Source organism: Sander lucioperca, chromosome 2, assembly GCF_008315115.2.
Source record: "Sander lucioperca isolate FBNREF2018 chromosome 2, SLUC_FBN_1.2, whole genome shotgun sequence".
Taxonomy (NCBI): Eukaryota; Metazoa; Chordata; class Actinopteri; order Perciformes; family Percidae; genus Sander; species Sander lucioperca.
Window position 1 is genome coordinate 31,474,964 of NC_050174.1, and position 18,567 is coordinate 31,493,530.

Genomic DNA, 18,567 nt, shown 5'->3' on the forward strand with positions numbered 1-18,567 from the left:
GGTAAAATTCTTTTGTAACTTTTTTCTCTTTATAGTTATAAGGACAACAACAGTCAAAAAAGAATTGACTGTACAGTTCTGTACAAAACAAAACAAAGTTGATTATACTAAAAAAATATTGAAGGTATGGAAACATTAACATTAATGAAACTAAAATATTAGCATGAGCTCTGTTTCATTCATTTTGGTTAATGCCAAATGCTTAATTTAATATAAATGCTGTGAGTTACACGTTTTTTCAATTCCAATTTAGTGAAAACCTAAAAGAGCTTGCAAATACCGAAACTCGTGACTTTCGAGGAACTCGGGATGTAGATTCCAGGAGAGTAAACGGTGCTGCTTGTGCCATTTCCTTGTTATTGTTAAAGCTGTGGGGAAAGAGGACAGGTTAGACCTGTTGACTGGGGAGTAGCCCACCACGTGATGAATACACACCTGTAGGCGCGCGTACTCGCGCAGTGTAGAGCACGCATGCGGCCGCGCGCTCACTTGTTTGCGTTCGTTACTACTGTCTTCATCGGGATCAGGCGGTTCATCACACAAGGTGGGTCAAATTAAAACTTATAACCGAATGTTAAGTGCGGAATCTAATAAGAGACATATTACCTCTACTATTCTGAGTATTTACACGTTAAATCCAATGAAGAACAACTGCTTTCATGAGAAAATATACAGTTTAGTTACACCATTTTCCCAACATTTTAGAGATACATTTTGCCGGAAATTATCTAATTTTTTTCTGCGTTTGTTGAGCAGTTAGCTACGTTTTCTTAGATGTAAAAAACAGCTAAGCTTAGCTGAATAGTAGGCTATATAGTTTCACTCTGTGTGAAACTAGCTAACCCACCTCAGTTAGTCTTATCAGCTGCTCATTTATAGAATAAAATATCTCAGTTTGTGTGCCAGTATATCTCCACCCACTTATCTCCTTAATACTTTAAGATTTGTTTTTAATGAAGCGAGCTGTCCATCACGTTGTATATGAAATGTACATAGTTTACTTCTCACACGAGTAGGCCTATAACACTTAAACAAGCGCAGTATTAAAAAACAAATACTTCAAACTGGCATTGAAAATCGTGTCAGATTCGTAGTCTTTCTTACTTGTCTTTTACTAAGATACTCTTATCTTTTATTTACAGGTTTTGCCCAACTGCTTGTTTTTGCACAGTGCTTAAAATAACATTTGATAAGTTAGACTTTAAAAAAATAATGTTTTGTAGGAAAATAAGGTATGGCAAAACTGTTGTTTTGGTATCAATACCAAAACTCGTCCTATTAGCACTAGTAGGCCTATTGTAAAAACAAACGAAAACCAGTCCAACATTTCAGTAGCCAATCAAATACAGTTTTAAGTGCTGATTAACTTGAAAAGTCTGCCCAACCCCAAAACTTTGATGTATCCCCTAATTCAATCAATTTGTCTCTGTAAATGTTTTTCTTTTTTTTTATTGAATAAAAATGTATGTAAGGAAAATAGTGACACTAATGCAAATTATACTCGTATGTTAAATGGGATAAAACATGCTATCTGAACTAAACCAACTGTATCATCTTTCCATTTTCCCCTCATTGGTCTCAAGTGGTAGTTACATACATTTGAGAAATACATTTGCTGGGATTGTTGCAGAAGTCAGAAAATTAGCATCAGATGTATTGAGATTGGTGGTAAATCTCTGATGGATATCAAAATGGATGGGTGTTGCTTTGTGGCACCACACCACAGGGAAGATAGTTGATCAGGCAGTGATATTGATAGTTAATAAATAAGTATTTTCTTGTTTTTATAAAAATCAATAATGTGTGTTTTTTTTGTTTTTTTACCTTGGTTAGTTCCAGTTGGATTTCAGTATGCCGAGCAATAAACACAGGCCTTCTACGCACCAGTCAGGTGGTACCAAACAGTAAGTTGACCTACATTTATCCCTCACTACTATACTTTCATCCTCATGTAGGATAAAACAAGTTGCTTGTCATTGTCCTTTTTTTTTTAACCAACTCAGTGTTAAATTTTTGTGTGAAAATGGAGGAAGTCAAATTACACAGTCATATTACAGACCACATCCTTTAATTTTGGCATGGTTAAAATGCTGTCAGGAACATTGGGTTGTTACCAAGGAGCACAGTGAATATTTATTTCCCAACCTCCGCTTGTAATGTTCCCATCCAAATGGGGCTTAAGACAACAACATTATTTCATAAAAATGTTAACCTGTTCCTTTTATTGAGCAATCAACCAAAAATAGATTACCCCAAAATAAAGAGTTTTTATCATCAGTAAAAGATGTACTTTAAAGTGCTCATATTATGCTTTTTGGCTTTTCCCCTTTCCTATATTGTGTTATATATCTTTTTGTGCACGTTATAGGTTTACAAAGTGAAAAAGCCCAAAGTCCACCCCAAAGGGACTTAACATCTTCCAGAGAAAACTCTGTTCACAAACTGCTCCAAACAGCTCTATTGTAGTCCAGCCTTTACTTCCGTGACAAACCTTTTCAGTGTTTCTCTTGATTCAATGAAAAAAAATATGTTTTCCATACTTGTAGTAACTACCTCATCCAACCAAATAGCAAGACTTCTATAAAGACTCTTGTTAAATTAGCTAATCATGATGTAAATTAGTGAGCCACTGGTAAAGCTCATCTGCTAACCTTGACAGCCACACACCTCCAAAAATATTAACTAAGCTCAACACACTTACCTGAGACTCTACACCTGACTGTCCCTGGTCTCCCTGTTCCTCAGTTCTTTTTGTCTCCTTTGCCTGTGACATAGTGATGTTAGTATTTCCATAAGCACCCATTCTTATGAAGATGTTACCAAATTGATATGAGGACTTGGCGTTTTGGTTTACTGAAAGATCTTATGTCTGTTTTTTTTTTCTCTGTCATTTTATCTGGTCAACAACAACACAAATCTTTAACATCAGATGTCTAAATATGAGTTAGGTTCATAGGTTCACCACGGTCATATTATAATTATAAAATCATCTTGCGTCCTCCACATAAATATTAGGTTTCATCTGGGACAGAGGATATATATTTAACTGCAGAAACCCACTGATCTGCCACTTAACATCATATTGAGCAAAACACAACTGTAGATCTTTAATATTAACCCTAATATCAGTTCACACACATAACGTTAGGCTTATCGCCGTGTTAACGTTAGCTGTAGTGGGTGTATTTCTATCCAACAAGCTATTAAACAAGCTAGGTAACGTTACATTATATTACACTAACATAGCAAACTTTTTTGTCATGACTAATTTATTAATTACTCAGCATCATTTCTATTTGAGAAAAGAAAAACTTCATTCGATGTTTAATGTGAATAAAATTGCCTTGAACAGCCTACTTACCACATTCCACAACTAACGTTACTGTAGCGAAAAAAACTACCAGTATGTTCTGTCATTCTCTCCGTGGTCTACCGGACTTGTGTGTAAAGCAGGCAGTGGACCAAACCACTGTGAGGCAAGGGAGGGGGGACTCAAAATGTTTCTAAACTTAAAAAGCATTTTTTGGGGGTTTGTATTGTTTTACTACTTACACAGATTTAAGTATACATCATTATGTTATTTACAATACACAGCATGGTTTTTAATGATATTTCTAGGGGGGGGACAACCCTTAGATGGGGGGGGTCCTGACCCCCCTCGGATTTACGCCTATGAATCCTGGCGCGCCAACGAGATCTAAATCATTTTGACGTCACATTGGCGCGCGACAGGTCGGCTGCGGCGACTGTAAAAAGGCCTTCACTCCACAGTCTGTTTTGTTACAACATACATTAAGCTAGGGCTGAACGATTTTTGAAAAATAATCTAATTGCGATTTTTCCCCCAAATATTGCGATTTCGATTCGATTATTTTTTTAAGCTCTTTGTCTTCTGTATTATTCAACAAAGAATAATATAATAATGTATAGTATGAACACACAATTACACACTAGACAGTTAAATAAGTAAAAATATAGTATATATACACACACTCAGACACACACACACACACACACACACAAAATTTTTTACAGTGCACAGAGAGGAGCTGCCTCCAGCCCCTCCCCCTCGTGAAGTTGCGTGCTGCCGTGTGCACTTGTTCAGAGAGGCTATCGTTACGTTAGCTAGTTGCTGGTGTTCTTGCCGTGGGATTAACTGTACTAATAAAACCGTTGAAACACTGCGGCCGCGCTGCTGTGAAAGCTCCCCGAACATCATTTATCAGAGTCTGATTGTTACCCCTCTCAGTGGCAGCTCCTCCACTCATATCTTTATAACGGAGCTAACCGCTAACCGGAGCTAACCGCTAATCAGAGCTAATCGTTGCCAACCGAGCCTTGAGTTCTGTGTGCCTGTATCCATTAACTGCATGTATAGACTCAAGTCCTACAACTCAGAGTTGTTTGAATGACAGAAATCAGCTCAAGGTACAGTGTAGCGTTAGCATGCTAGTTGATGCTTTCTCTACGGAGTGCAGACTGATTGCTCTCGTGAGTCATGTGACCAAATCGCAGCCTTTGCGATTAGGAAATCGCGTTTTAACATATCGCGATATTATCGAAAATGCAATTAATCGTTCAGCCCTACATTAAGCATAGCTCCTCTGTCCTCTTCTATTGCAGCCATAGCAGCAGACACAGGCACAGTGAGCTCATGTCCAACCCAACCTTTTCCTACTACCAACGAGAGAAGATGCTTCACTTCTATAGATGGACTTCACCACCTGGTGTGATGAAGATAATGTGTATTATCATCATCGTCATGTGTGTGGCTATGTTTGCCTGTGTGGCTGCCACATTGTCCTGGGACTACGATATGAGCCTCATGGGTATGGGAGGTGGAGCTGGCTTAATGCCAGGTTATGGCGGCTCTTATGGGGGCTCTTATGGTGGCAGCTCATATGGAGGCGGCTCTAGCATTGGCGGATCCTATGGCTATGGAGAAACACAAATGGATCCCAAAGCTGGCAAAGCCTTCATCATCGCCCTCGCTGGCATTACCTTCATAGCTGTGCTCATCATATTTGTGTTGGTTATTTCGAGGCAAACTACTGCCCGCTCATCAAAGTTCTACCTAGCAACCATCATCATCTGTGCCATTTTGGCATTTCTGATGATCATCGCCACTATTGTCTACCTGGTGGCAGTGAACCCAACAGCCCAGTCCACGGGATCTGTCTACTACAGCCAGGTCATCCAACTGTGTTCCCAATACCAGAACCAGAACCAGGCCCAGGGCATCTTCCTCAACCAGTACCTCTACCATTACTGTGTGGTGGATCCCGAAGAGGTGTGATACGCTTGCTTTTTTGGGAGGCTGGGGTAGTCTGTGGATTCTCTGGTGGGTATATACTGTATAGCTCCCTACCAACAGGAATCCAATAATTAATCCGGAGGTTTGTGTACACAGATATCACAGATAGATTATGCAGTATTTGCCATAGAGTCAACAGAAATTTTACACCAACAGCTAAGAACAACTATGAAAATAAAAGTATTGATCCAAAAGATTTAAAAAAAACAAAAAGGAATTGAGTTGTGCCAAGATAAGCAAACACTACAAAAATGTTCATCTTGTTCACCATAGTTTTCTGTGTTTATGATTTTTTTTTTGGTGAAATTCTAAGGAAATTATTTTTTAATATTATGAATTAACTTGTTTCTAATGCTCAACTTGTTTAAGCATGTAGAGGTACTGTAGATTCTGGTGCTGCAATTAAGCCTTGTTTAGTCAGTTTTTAAGATGATGATTCAAACCTCTTGAAAATTTCTGAAGCAAGGTAAATTGCACTGGACACAGATGACTCAGACACAGAATCATTTATGAAAACTGAATATGGGATTACATTCTATGTTAAAATTGATGGTTTTTTTTGCAGTACAACTGTTTATCCGAAACAAGGATTTTACAGTTTCATGCAATGTGTAGCCAACCTTTCAGATTTTTCTTTGTGCAAAATTAACAGACAAATAAGTTGAGCACCTTTCCATTGTGAATACCAGAGTTACCAACTAAACTATTGTCAGATATGATGTAGGTCTGGCAGAGTCTGTAACTTCATGCAAAAACATTAGGTAATCTATCACACTCAACAACATGTCTCTTGATATAATGTTCACTGTGATAGACACCTAACAATATTTGGAGGCTCACTAGTCACATCCTTTAGCATGGAGATACATAGCAGGCGATAAAAGGAAACTATCTGTGTATTATTCTTAGTAGCCAGGACATTGTTTCTAGAAATACATGTTGCTGTTGAGTTTTTCAAATGTAATTTTGGATGCTTTGAGCTCCTTAAATCAAATTATATATTATGTTGTCTAAATTTGGCGAACCAACCCTTAAATAAAGTCCAGTGTGGAGGCAGCAATTTGTCGACTCAGATCCAGTATTTATAAGCCGTGTCTAGGGCTCCCACCTTCAGACATTTGTGTTATTTACTAACTATGTTTGTGGATGTAATTCCAGCCCACTGATGTTGAGTCACGTTGTTCCTGCAGGCCATAGCTATCGTCCTCGGCTTCCTGGTATTTGTTGCCATCATTATCCTGCTGGTGTTTGCAGTCAAGACTCGCTCTGCGATCAGGCGCTGGGGCCAGGGTCGCATTCTCTGGGAGCAGGACATCAATACTGGTCTACACAACAGCGTCGGGGAGTGGGTGAGTGTGTGTGTTTGTGTAAGTATGTGTGTGTATGGCATCTGATTGACATGTTTGCGTAAGAGCAAAAGCCTGGATCAACTAACTGTACCTTTTATTAAACATACTAAGACTAAACTGAACTAAATAAAACATTTGTATGTACTTTTTTTAAGTGGATATTTTAAAAATTAAATTGGGCAATCAACATTTAATTCACTGAAATTACATTTATATTAACATATGAAACCCCACTCACCCACCTCTTGGTCAGAAATTACAAGCGTCTAGAGTTCAAAACATTTCCAAATATATAAACATTTTCGGGAAATGTAAGTAAATTGATGCACAAGAAATCTAGGTAGAATATTTTTATTTGATAGCATGATGCAGCATAAAAAACATGGCATCTTGGTTTTGAATATTTCACTCAGTTTATTTAATCAAATGTTTTTTTGTCAAATGAAACCGAATGAGGAAAAATTCCAGTAAAGTGTTATCCCTTCACTCTTTCCTCGTTGCCACCTCTGATGTAAAGATGGAGATGGACGCAGAGATGGTCTTGCTTGTCCACGTCGTCAGGATTGTGGCCATAGGTCTTTGTGTTCACTCTGATGTTTACATTTGAAAAACCTTGACTGGCCAGGCTAGCAGAGTCATTAGTCACAGTCTACATAACTGCTGGAAACGTGTGTGTGTGTGTGTGTGTGTGTGTGTGTGTGTGTGTGTGTGTGTGTGTGTGTGTGTGTGTGTGTGTGTGTGTGTGTGTGTGTGTGTGTGTGTGTGTGTGTGTGTGTGTGTGTGTGTGTGTGTCAGACGAGACGCAGGGAAGGATGGTTTAATTTGCAGTTTCTGGGTGTGGTCTGTTAAACCACTCTTAGTTGCAGCATGATGTGCTGTGTTGTCTGGAATTATTAGAACATAAACAGTTTGAAATCCTAATGACTGGATGTACAAAGTAACATTAATACAAATATTCCTACTTTTCCAGTATTACGACATCATCATGGTTTGCGTTCGAGGACAGTGGCACAAATAAAAGTGTTAACATAAAAACTACTTCCATACCAGCATACATTTTATTCCAGGAGTGTGAACATTAGGAATGCATTTAGGCCTGACATTTCAGCAGTTGTACTGGCTGAGAGACATTGTCTCAGGCTTCCTGTTGATGATAATGATGGTATCGGTGGTAATCAGGCATGCAAGAAGAAGTAGAGGAACTGGTTGTAACTGGTGAATTCCGCATACAACCAGAATGTTTATCATATAGAGAGAACAGGTTCCTATTGCCTTAACAAGGACAAGTATGAGAGGAGCCTCAGGAAAACCTGACTGAAACCTCAGGCGAGAAAATAGAATTTTAACAATGGGTATCTTTGTAGTCAAGCAAAGAAAATCAAATTAAAGTTTCTTAATCTAAGACTGATGTGTTGTTATAACTATATACTTTAAAATATAACAAATTACAAAAAATGAATGAAAATAGATGCCATAGTTGAAAATATTCATCTTATCTGATATATTATAATAATGCGTATTGTTATTAATGGTTATAATGTAGTAAAGGTCATGTGCAACTGCAGATTGTTTTCTTTTTTGCTTTAGTGAGGTCAGATGTACTGTAAAAATGTTTACTTGACACGATTTTCTTTCCAAGACACAGTGGCCCTCATTTATCAATCTAATGTAGAAACTAGCGCAGATATGAGCGCAGAAATCATCTTACGACAGGCTTATCGTGTGATTAATGAAACGTTCGTATCACACCAATCAGAGCATAAGAATGGTCGTACATTGATAAATGCAGCAGCTGGAAACGATCGTAATTTAAATATCACGCCCCTATATAGTCTCGGATTTAAGGCCTCGCCCCTACAATTTACGACATGGCGAGACGTAATCCGGCTAAGAAGTGGCACTTTTTAGAGGTGGAGATTGAAACCCTGATATCTCAGGTTCATTTGCACTAATGTGTGTACTATTTGGCAGCCTGAAAACTGTTATTAAAGGCTGTAGATCAGTCCGATGGAGCGCTCCACCGTGGCTCATGCACATATGTGTGCACTGTTGTACCGGCGCATAAAAGTCTTCTAAAAGAGCCAGATCTGCCATTGCTGATAAGTGATCAACTGATGACTTCTCCTTCTCCTGTTAAACTGATTATATGCTGCAAGTCCACACTGACTCGAAAACTTGCGTACACGAGTTCAGACCAGACGTGAGATTTTATCGCAGCCTACGCTCACGTTCAAATTGATAAATGCTTTGCTTTGCGTAGGAATCGGCGTATGCCCGTCCTATGTCTGTTTTAGGTTGTACGCACGTTTCATAAATGAGGGTCACTGTGAAGTCATTAAAGTAATTTAAAGGGACAGGTGGTAACATAGTTAATTACATGACAGATAGGGACTCAGATGGGTACTCTGCAGTGATTCTCAATTTTAAATGTAAGGTGCGCAATAATATTGCAAATGTTTAAGTTTCCGTGACGTATACAGTAAATGGTTCAGGCTCAAACACACAGAGTTCTGAAGCAGACCCTTCCGTCACTTTCTGTCCACTTTCTCTGTAAAAAAAAAAAATAGAGATGAGCAGTGCAGCTGCTCAGTGTAGCAGCTTCAGTTAATTTACACGCTCTGCTGTGGGCATGCTGCGGCAGAAGTGTTACGTTGCGTCCGGGCTCCATGTATTTCTGCCCCGTAGTTTCGGTTTCCCCCCTCCAATGAAGAGCAGCGTTCAGCCATTTACCTAAACGTTGTCTCATTCAGAGACCAGAGACCCAAACGGGGCTCTCATTGTCTGTCAGATGTTCTGAATCTGTGTCTTAGCAGAGCATTAACATAATGCACAACACTATAGCGCAGGTGGATTTTTTTCTCAAAATATTACAACTCCAAATCTCAGAGAACAAAGATGGAATGAGTTATATTATTAATGTGCATAAAGTGAGCAGACATTAGCAGAAATCTTGCTGAAACACATCTGAGCTATTAAAGTCCAGGGTTTTTTAAATGAATTAAAATTAATTATTGTATCATTCACATTAATAAGTGCCACATGCATAAAGAGATTATTTCCCCAACCAAAGACTCAAGAGGAGTGAAGAGTAAATTATGCCTACATGTGTGTTGACTCAGCAGAGATAACATTAAAGGTCCAATGTGTAGGAATTTCTCCCATCTAGCGTTTAGATCATATCGCAATCAACTCTCTCGCACCACCACGCAGTTCAAAGTATGTATTACAGCTACGGTAGCCTTCACGCTTCAAAAAGCCGGTCTCTTGCTCTTTTCAATATCATTTTTCTTTTTCTGGGCAAAGAAGAAGACTCCTGTTCCTGAAATTTGGATTTTGAATACGTGTGGTCCTCCATGTTTCCTTCTTCAAATGTGCCAGGGCCGGGAAGCTAGAATACCCATTAGCAGCATTAGCAGCTATCATGTGACAGCGAAAAATGCGAAAGGCGGAGCAGTATGTCCTGTATATCCCTTACTGTCTAACGTATTTCAAGATGGTGCATGAATATGGAGCGTCTACCCCAGTTCATGCAAATGCAAATGTAAAATTTCAAGCCAAAGGAATACTTGGAATTGATGGTGGTGGCAAATATTCATGAAAAAGGACAAGTTTGTGAACGGGCAACACAGATTTTGATAATGAACAACTAAACACGTTACATACTGGACCTTTAAATTAGACAAGTTGATCTACTGGAAAATAAATATTTGAAAGCAATACAGAATGCCTGAGAGCCCTTTTTTTTTTTTTTATTTTCAATTGTCACCTGTGTTTTCCTTTACATAAACGAAATTAACTGTCCAATGCTCAAAATTTGCCTGGAAATGGTGAAAACTGCACTAAAACAGTAAATTCAAAATGGCTGACTTCCTGTTACATTTAGGGTATGGCTCCAAGTGGCTGTTCTGTAAGTCTGGACATCATACATATGTCTACCAAATTACATTACATCTAGGTGAAACATACTGCAGGGGCTAATTCTTTGAAGTTTTGTAGGGGCTGCTAGCGAGCCATTTTTGTGCGCCTGTTCACAAAACACTTAAAATATAAAAAATTTCACTTGTCCTGATTTTGGTGAGTTTATGAGCATCTCAAGACCCTCAAAAATGCAATTCATTTGACAGAGGAATAAGCGGTCGGGCCTTCACCGGCTGACGGTCGTCAGTGCTCGGGCCCTAAAAATAATCAGAAAACACGTTTTATTTAGCATATGTATGCACAAACAGTGTAACACTTCACTTCTCACTTCTCTGTGTATTTTCTGATAACTGTGCACTTCACCATTAAGCCCTTTTCTCTTGATTTGCTTTTAATATTTTGTTTAGGTACAGTTAGTTGCAGCTAATTGAATTGATTGCATTGTTTTATAGGTACTCTGTGTTGAGGTGGTGCAAATATTTTCATTACATGTCTAATAATTTATATTTCTAATACGTTGTTCTTTCACTTTTTGTTCTAAGACTACAGAAGTGTAAAAAATAGGCTAAGTCAAATTATTCCAAGGGACATACATGATCCACAATCCCTGGTATTGTATCTGCCTTGTAAGTGATTTAGTATTGTACTTTAATACAGTTGAGGGACTTATGAGAGGCAGTTTAAAAATAAGAGTGTTCAAAATTGAAGCAGGTGAAGTAAAGACATTTTGACGTTTATGTTTAGTATGGCTCAATCTCCAAAAATCACTGGCTCCAAAAACAATGGTTACTCTTACCATAATGCCTGGTAAGTGTTCACCCCTTTCATGCCCACAGTTTATATTTTTGTCCCCAAGCCCTGTTGACATTATCAGGGTTATTTTCTTAGACTTGACAAAGCTCTTCCAGAACCACAGAGATATAACTGTTTTCATGGGCTAATGACTACCCCCATTAATTATTAAACTGATCTTCATTTGTGAAATTGGTAATGTCCCTTTTTAGAATTAAAGTTTTATTTCATCCCACAAAGAATTTGCCCAAAACTGAACTTCAAACTCATATTTACAGTGTACCATGTTTTCTGTCAAACTTGAATGAACTTGAACACAAGAATATGTCTGACCTTGTGTCTTGCTATAGGTAAAAAACGTGTCTGGTGACCCAGAGGTGCTGGTGAATGACCATAATCCCAAAGTCAGGGGGTCAAGAGAGTATCTGGACCAGCTGGATCACAACAAGCCTCTTTACCTCCCAGGGTAAGCTATGCATTATATAGTGCATCTCACAAGGGCCTGTCATTGTTTTAGACTCCCCTTAGCTTGAAATGAGTTTATTGTAGGTCAATCTGCTGGCACTGAACTGACTGAGGTAGTGTGTCTAAGGTAGGCTAACCTGAACTGATTGATCAATAGAAAAAAAATCAAATGAGTCAGAGTAAAACAAGAAGTCCAAGTTTTGTGTATGTAAATATAAACACTGAAGATAAAATCATAAGGATAGGTCTAGATATACAGGATGGTCCTCGTCCCAGGGTGACACTCAAAACACAGGAAGTCAGGATAGATGGACAACTAAAAAAGCAGGTTTAACAAAGGTTAACAATGCAGTGAAGACTAGAAATTGCTTACTGTTAAGATGTGGTCTACAAATGCCAGGGAAGTAAATGTTTTTTTACATATGGAAAAAGGGACCTTCAGGTATGTGAAAATACCTTGCACAGAGTGGTGGAAGAAGAATTCAGATCCTTTACTTAAAGCTTTGGTGCCTAACCTTTTGATATTAATGAATCTCTGTTACATTCAAGCCATTGCCAAATGAGTTGCTACAAAGCTAATTAAGACTATCACCTCCACACAACTCTCTTCACGCGTTCACGGAAGGCTTGTATCATGTGGACGCGCCGACAGTTTTGTTGTCATTACTTAGAATTCCTCATGGGGACGGCAGAAACTACGCTCTATAGCTTTAAGTAAAAGTACTAATACCACACTGTAAAAATACTCTGTTACAAGTAAAGGTCCTGCATTGAAAATGTTACTTAAGTAAAAGTATAAGTACTCAATGCAACAAAAATCCTCACATTTGAGAAGCTGGAAATGAACCTGTTGTTCAAGTGTTTATTTGGCTAATAATTTCAGCTGTACTTATAGGCCTATATATTTTTGGGTAGTTTAATTTATAATAAAACATCTTATTGTATTACCTACATGTGTTTTGTGTGCAAAAAATCTTAATCTGTAAAGTAACAAGCTGTCAGGTTAATGTAGTGGAGTAAAAAGTACAATATTTCTCCCTGAAATGTAGTGGAGTAGAAGTAGAAAGTGGCATGAAAATAAAAGACTCGGGTAAAGTACAAGTACCTCAAATTTTTACTTAGTAGAGTACTTGAGTAAATGTACTTAGTTACATTCCACCACTGCTACTCCACCACTGCACAGGTATAAAATGACCTGCCAGCAAACGTAACACTACACAAAAAGTGGCTTTGAATATTGTCCGACAGCGCTAAAGTGGATGCAGAATCCAAATATAAGAAGAAACAAGGCTGGTCTATAGAGACGCTAGCAGCTCTATGAGGCTCTAATTACATACCAGAAATCCAAATTGTTGGAATAAATGAAAATTCTGTCTACCTTAGAGTTTTTAGTTGATTAAAACCTTTATTTTTTTTATTTTATTTTCAGTATTGTATCATTTACCTGAACCCACACTATAGCTATGTCTCTGTGTCTTTTTTAAGATATGTTGTTGTATATTAACACATTATTTTCAACACTGCTCATCCTGCAATGAGCTATAGCTTTGTAATAAAACTGCGCTACTGCTTTAGACTGCTTACCTAAAAATAGATTAAAGAGCAGTCCAGAAACCACTAGCAATACAAATTAGATCTAGTAGGTGAATACAGGGGATTACAATTGGCAACAGATATCATAGAAAAGCTATTTTTGCTGACAATGTAATTTTATTCTTAAAACAATTAAACACATCCATACCAGCACTGTTAGATCTAATCGGCCTGTTTAGCAGTATCTCTGGATATAAATTAAATGCTTCAAAATCATCACAAATGCTGCTTAACGGAAATGAAAGACAATATATAAAGCAAAACCAATACTTATTTACTTTCAAGCTCTCATCTCATTTAAATTGAATTGAATCATCTAATGTTACATATTTGGGCATCAAAATAACCTCATTTAAAAACTATAGCACCAACAAACTATGAAGTAATAATTTATTCCGTACATAAATCTATGGAAAGGTAAATGCCCTTACCTATATTCATGATAGGGAGAATAAATATATTAAAAATTAACATATTTCCTGTATTCATGTATTTATTTCAAAATATCCCTCTCGTGCCACCTGCAGCAATGTTTAAGAAACTCACAGCACTCTTCAGGAAATCTATATGGAATAAGGAATGCCCTCCAATCCACTTATCTCTGCTTTATCTTGCATTTGTTGCTGGGGGCTGAAATGTCCAAATCTTTATTGGTACTATTTAGCAACACAATTGAGAACAAAAAGTCACGTCCTGAGATCGATAATGTTGTCAGACACTTTTAATAAAAAATATAAAAAAACTTTTAGTGGACAAAAAGCAAGGCTGCACAATTGCCCTATTAGGTTACATTGCAGCTTGGTTCACGCCCGCCCATCATTGCGATGTCGCTCAATGCTGGACCAAATTCAAAGATTTTTGGTCACATCAGTCTATTAGACACAAATGCATGGGGAAATGGGGGTTGAAAAAAACTGTAGTTACCCTTTAAAGAGACAGGTGCTCCAACAGAGCGTCTCAGACAGAGGGTGAATACAGGTGCAGCAGCCATCGGCAGTATAAGAAAAATAAAGTGTTTTTTTAACATTAAAGCATGTAAACATGTAGTACAAACACAAAATACAAGTATGAACCTGAAAATGTAATTAAATGTTATATAATACATCACCTTTAATGTATGGAACATATTGGACTCTCTATCACAATTCAGCCCAGTGTGGGGCAATGTTTCATTTAAACCAGTCAAGCTGTATGCAGGATTCCAGATATGGGCAAAGAAAGGAATAAGTAAAGTAGGTGACCTATTTAAAGAAGGGATTAATAAATAAGGGATAAATATCTCCAAATGAGGAACTTTATCTCTTCAATGCAAAACAAATCAGTTGGGATTCCTGCACTCTCATCCTTAGAATAAATTATAACAAACAATTGCAATGAGAGGGGTTTGATTTTATCAATATATAACTGGCTTGAATCTGGCTCTAAAGAAACATCGACAGTTAGACTTGAGACATGGAGGGCAGACCTAAAAGAGGACATTTCAAATTTCATTGAAAATTAATAAAACCTTTCTAGGATAATTGCCTGAGACCTTTTTGACTCAGATGAGCTGACTGTTTTAAGAGGCAATCTAATTACAGAAAATTCCAATTCAGATTCAATAAAAATTTGACTTTTTGCCAAAAAACACAAAGATCAACAATGGTATGTTGTTCCATCATGAACACATGATAACTTTATTATATAACATAATTAAAGTAAATGTATGCATGTGTATCCAGTGATTGTAAGTGAGTTGGAGTTTATATGCAGTTTGTGTGTAACTGTGAGTGTGAACAGAGCTTTACTAGAAGAAAAAATACATTGCTGTCAGCAAACCTTTACTGGATAAATACCAAAATCAAAATTCCGAAACAGAATTATTGCAAAGTGAGCTGGGAAGAGATGGAGTGTATATGATATTGACTTAGGAAAGAGCCATAACCATTGTATAAAAACGATGGAGAAATGTGCATGCATGTTAAGTGTCAATTTAGATGTAGAGGCTTCACAGATATGCAAATAAAAAGACTTTACAAAGCAGCGATGGCTTTAAAATAAAAGCTACTTGTCAAAGCTGCCTGCTACAGTACAACAATGTATAAATCAATCTTACTATTTGCAGAGACTCAGACATCAGCAGTTCTGTGGGAGTCCTAAAGCCCTGGCTGAAGGACTATGACACTGGTGTGGAGTATGGAAATGACCTGGAGGAGGAGGACTTACCTGTGTGAGTCGATTTGAAGCGATCTAATAGCCAATTATGATAAGGAAAAGCTGCATTAAGCTGCTTTTTAGTTGTAATGAATGACACTGTTTGACAGGGATTGATGTGCATTTCTTCACCATAACTCCATCTTGTGTGTGCACTATCCAAATGTATCTAATAGAGGGTATTACTAAAAATGGCTAGTTTTCACATAATAAATTACCCAAATTTCATTCTGTTCTCATCTGCAGTTTGTTTCCTTCCATTGTGGATGAGCAAGAGCGTCTGATCTACAAACAGGAATTTGACCGGGAACACCGGGAATACAAGAGCCTGCAGGCTGAGCTGGACAGCATAAACCAGGACCTGGCTGGCCTGGACAGAGAGCTACACCAACACCCTGAGGGCAGTCCACAGTTCCTGGTGAGTTTGGCTGTGCCAGTTTGAGTTTTGGCTCTTGAAGTGAGGATAAACAGTCCACCCTTCTTTAAAGGACTTGTCTACGATGTGTGGTTATGATTACAAATAGAATTAGATAATAAGATAAAAACAAGTGGTCAGGTAATGACAACATTGATAAGAAAATAATCCACATATCCCTGGTAGTGAGTTTTGAGTATTTTATTAACCTTTGGCCAAGGACTACAAACAAAAATTAGCCTTCTTGGCTAACTGTTCTTGGCCATCTACCCAAAACGTGCTACATTGCTTAGATTTTTGTCATTGGGATAAAGCTAAGCTGAGCAATTAAATTTAGTCTAGGCCAGTTGTTTTCCCTACTGTTACTAATAATACAATAACAGTAAAGTAAAAGTATGCCAAATCCACATACCTCTGATTTGGGGGACAACTAGAATGTATGAATCAAGGACCAGGAAACCTTGGCTTATCATGAATCAAATTTGTGTGTGAATCTGGGATGGTGGTTTCCTCTATGTGGTCACTTCAGATCATTGACCACTATCTTTCTAATCTCAGGATGCCATGCATGAATACACCAGACTGAAGAATCTTAAGAAGGTAAGGCATATGCAGTGATTTCTAGCAGTGTTGTTCTTTACAGTGAAATACAGTCCTCTGAAAAGAGTAGAGGTTTGGTGAATACAATCTAATTGTTTGAATTATGTTCTATCCTTTGCAGTCCCCAGACTACCAGATTAAGAAGAAGAGGTGTAAATATCTGAGGTCCAAACTGTCACACATCAAGAGAAAGATCAGTGAATACGACCGCCGGCCTTAAACCTTCGCCTCTGACCGCCTTATGCAGGGAACAAATGCAGAGACAAATTTGCATTCCCCCCCAATTGTGTTTGAGTGTATCACAAACCTATGTGGGATTATTATAGTGAAAGTTTGTTGCTTTTATATTTACATCTGTATCAAGCCAATCAACTGTGATTTTTTTTTTTTTTCTCCAGAGGATAAGGGTTGAAGGATCTTTGATTAATTATTCAACCTCTGTGAGTTTCATGAAGAACAATCCAGGTGTATTTTATGTTTAGGCTAGAAAGTGAGAGATGTAAATTGAGATGTTTTTGTTTCAGTATTTGTTACTTTTACGAAGCATTTATTGTGCTTCTTTTATAGCCTTTTTAAAAACATGTTGACAGTTTCATGTAGGCCTACAATGAAGGAACAGCTAAGATGAGACAAGATTTGCTTGGCATCATTAAATCACTGACCATCCCTTGTAAATAATGTTCACTTTTAGACTTTAGATACAACTTTTATTGTTCTTTAGTAAGCTTTTTTTCTGTACTTTTTAGTGCTTTAGTTCAGTAAATGGTGAAATATATTTGTGATTGTAAGTTCTTATCATAGACCTTTGTCATGGTGGATATTAAATGGAGAAGCCCAAGTGTAATTAAATGACTAATGATGGCTCTGTTTCTTTTAAGGTGTTCCATTAACATTTGTCCTTTAATGAATTCCATTACTCATTTGCACATTAAACGAAATTATGGTTTTCAGCTCTGTGTTCTTCTCTTTGAGTTGTTTCATTTCTTTTTCTAATTCTTTGTTTTTTTTCCCCCTTTACATACATGTTAGATATGGTTAGGGTGATCTGCTTTAACTTTGTTTTGAAGAACTCCATGTCTTGAAGAGCTACAATTGCAGCCAGGATTACATCGTTGGTGGTTCCTCCCGTTCCGTAGTCATCAGTAGTGACCTCGTCTCATTGTTTTTTTTTCTGAGGTAGGCTACTGGCAGCTTGGAAGTCGGTTGTAAGGTGTTTTTTGGGTCAGTGTCTTTTGGTCATTTGATTTTCTTTTCATAAACAGTATTAAAAAACAAAAAACTAGTGGTTGTTTGATTTTCGTTTCAAAATACAAAATAAAAAAATTAATTAAAGGTGTTTTTTCCTTTAAAAAAATAAAATCACAAAAAAAAAAATGAATAATGGCCTGTTTTTTTCATTGGTGCTGTTGGGTACCAGTGTTGCTTTAGCCCAATGGCTTTACTCTGTGATTTTAGACATAGCGAAACAAGGCCTGTCATCTGCAGAAATCTCTGTGCGCATATCACAGGAAAGTGGGGGGTGCAAGAGGCTTTTCTACAAGAAATGTGAGATTTGGCACTGAAAATGGCTCAGTCTTGATGGGACAAAACTGACACAATCCTGAAGTTAGCTTCCGATTCAAAGCTTCCAACTTGGCTGTAAAGGGGAAACTTAACGCTGAAGTTAGCTTCCGCTTCACAGCGACCTATTCTGCAGTTGAGGGAAACTTGTAGCCTAACTTCCTGAGCAACTGATCCATTTTGCACCTCTTTACATACATATACAAAAATATGGCTATGAAATACATCCTGAAATAAATAAATTAGGCAATAAATATAAAGATATAAATTAGTCAATATAGTTCAATAGCCTAGGAGCCCTGAAGCGGCCAATACATATCCAGCATGTACACAGGGTTAAAATCCCAACATACGTTTTACTTTTATTT

At 37.6% G+C, this 18,567-nt stretch overlaps 1 protein-coding gene across 3 annotated transcripts; it reads left to right on the forward strand.

Annotated features, from left to right (window-relative positions):
- Positions 1-403: 403 nt before the first annotated feature.
- oclnb (occludin b) lies at positions 404-17,589 on the forward strand. Of its 3 annotated transcripts, XR_004896118.1 has the most exons (10): positions 404-544; positions 1,840-1,904; positions 4,624-5,290; positions 6,505-6,663; positions 11,724-11,839; positions 15,536-15,640; positions 15,871-16,042; positions 16,598-16,639; positions 16,761-16,912; positions 16,973-17,589. XR_004896118.1 is itself a non-coding variant. In XM_031300916.2 (9 exons), exons 2-9 carry the CDS (start codon positions 1,852-1,854, stop codon positions 16,857-16,859), a joined length of 1,413 nt encoding a protein of 470 aa, XP_031156776.1. In that variant the 5' UTR covers positions 404-544; positions 1,840-1,851; the 3' UTR covers positions 16,860-17,589. The 3 variants fall into 3 exon arrangements, 2 of the variants coding, with proteins under 2 accessions (XP_031156776.1, XP_031156775.1); XM_031300916.2 differs by having other exon boundaries at positions 16,761-17,589; XM_031300915.2 differs by having other exon boundaries at positions 442-544; positions 1,834-1,904; positions 16,761-17,589.
- Positions 17,590-18,567: the final 978 nt, after the last annotated feature.

Excerpts from the sequence above, each read along its gene's own strand:
- oclnb (XM_031300916.2), top strand. The coding sequence starts at position 1,852 with ATGCCGAGCAATAAACACAGGCCTTCTACGCACCAGTCAGGTGGTACC. Across the intron at positions 11,840-15,535 it reads AAGCCTCTTTACCTCCCAGG|AGACTCAGACATCAGCAGTT; the intron begins GTAAGCTATGCA and ends TACTATTTGCAG. Across the intron at positions 15,641-15,870 it reads GAGGAGGAGGACTTACCTGT|TTTGTTTCCTTCCATTGTGG; the intron begins GTGAGTCGATTT and ends TCTCATCTGCAG.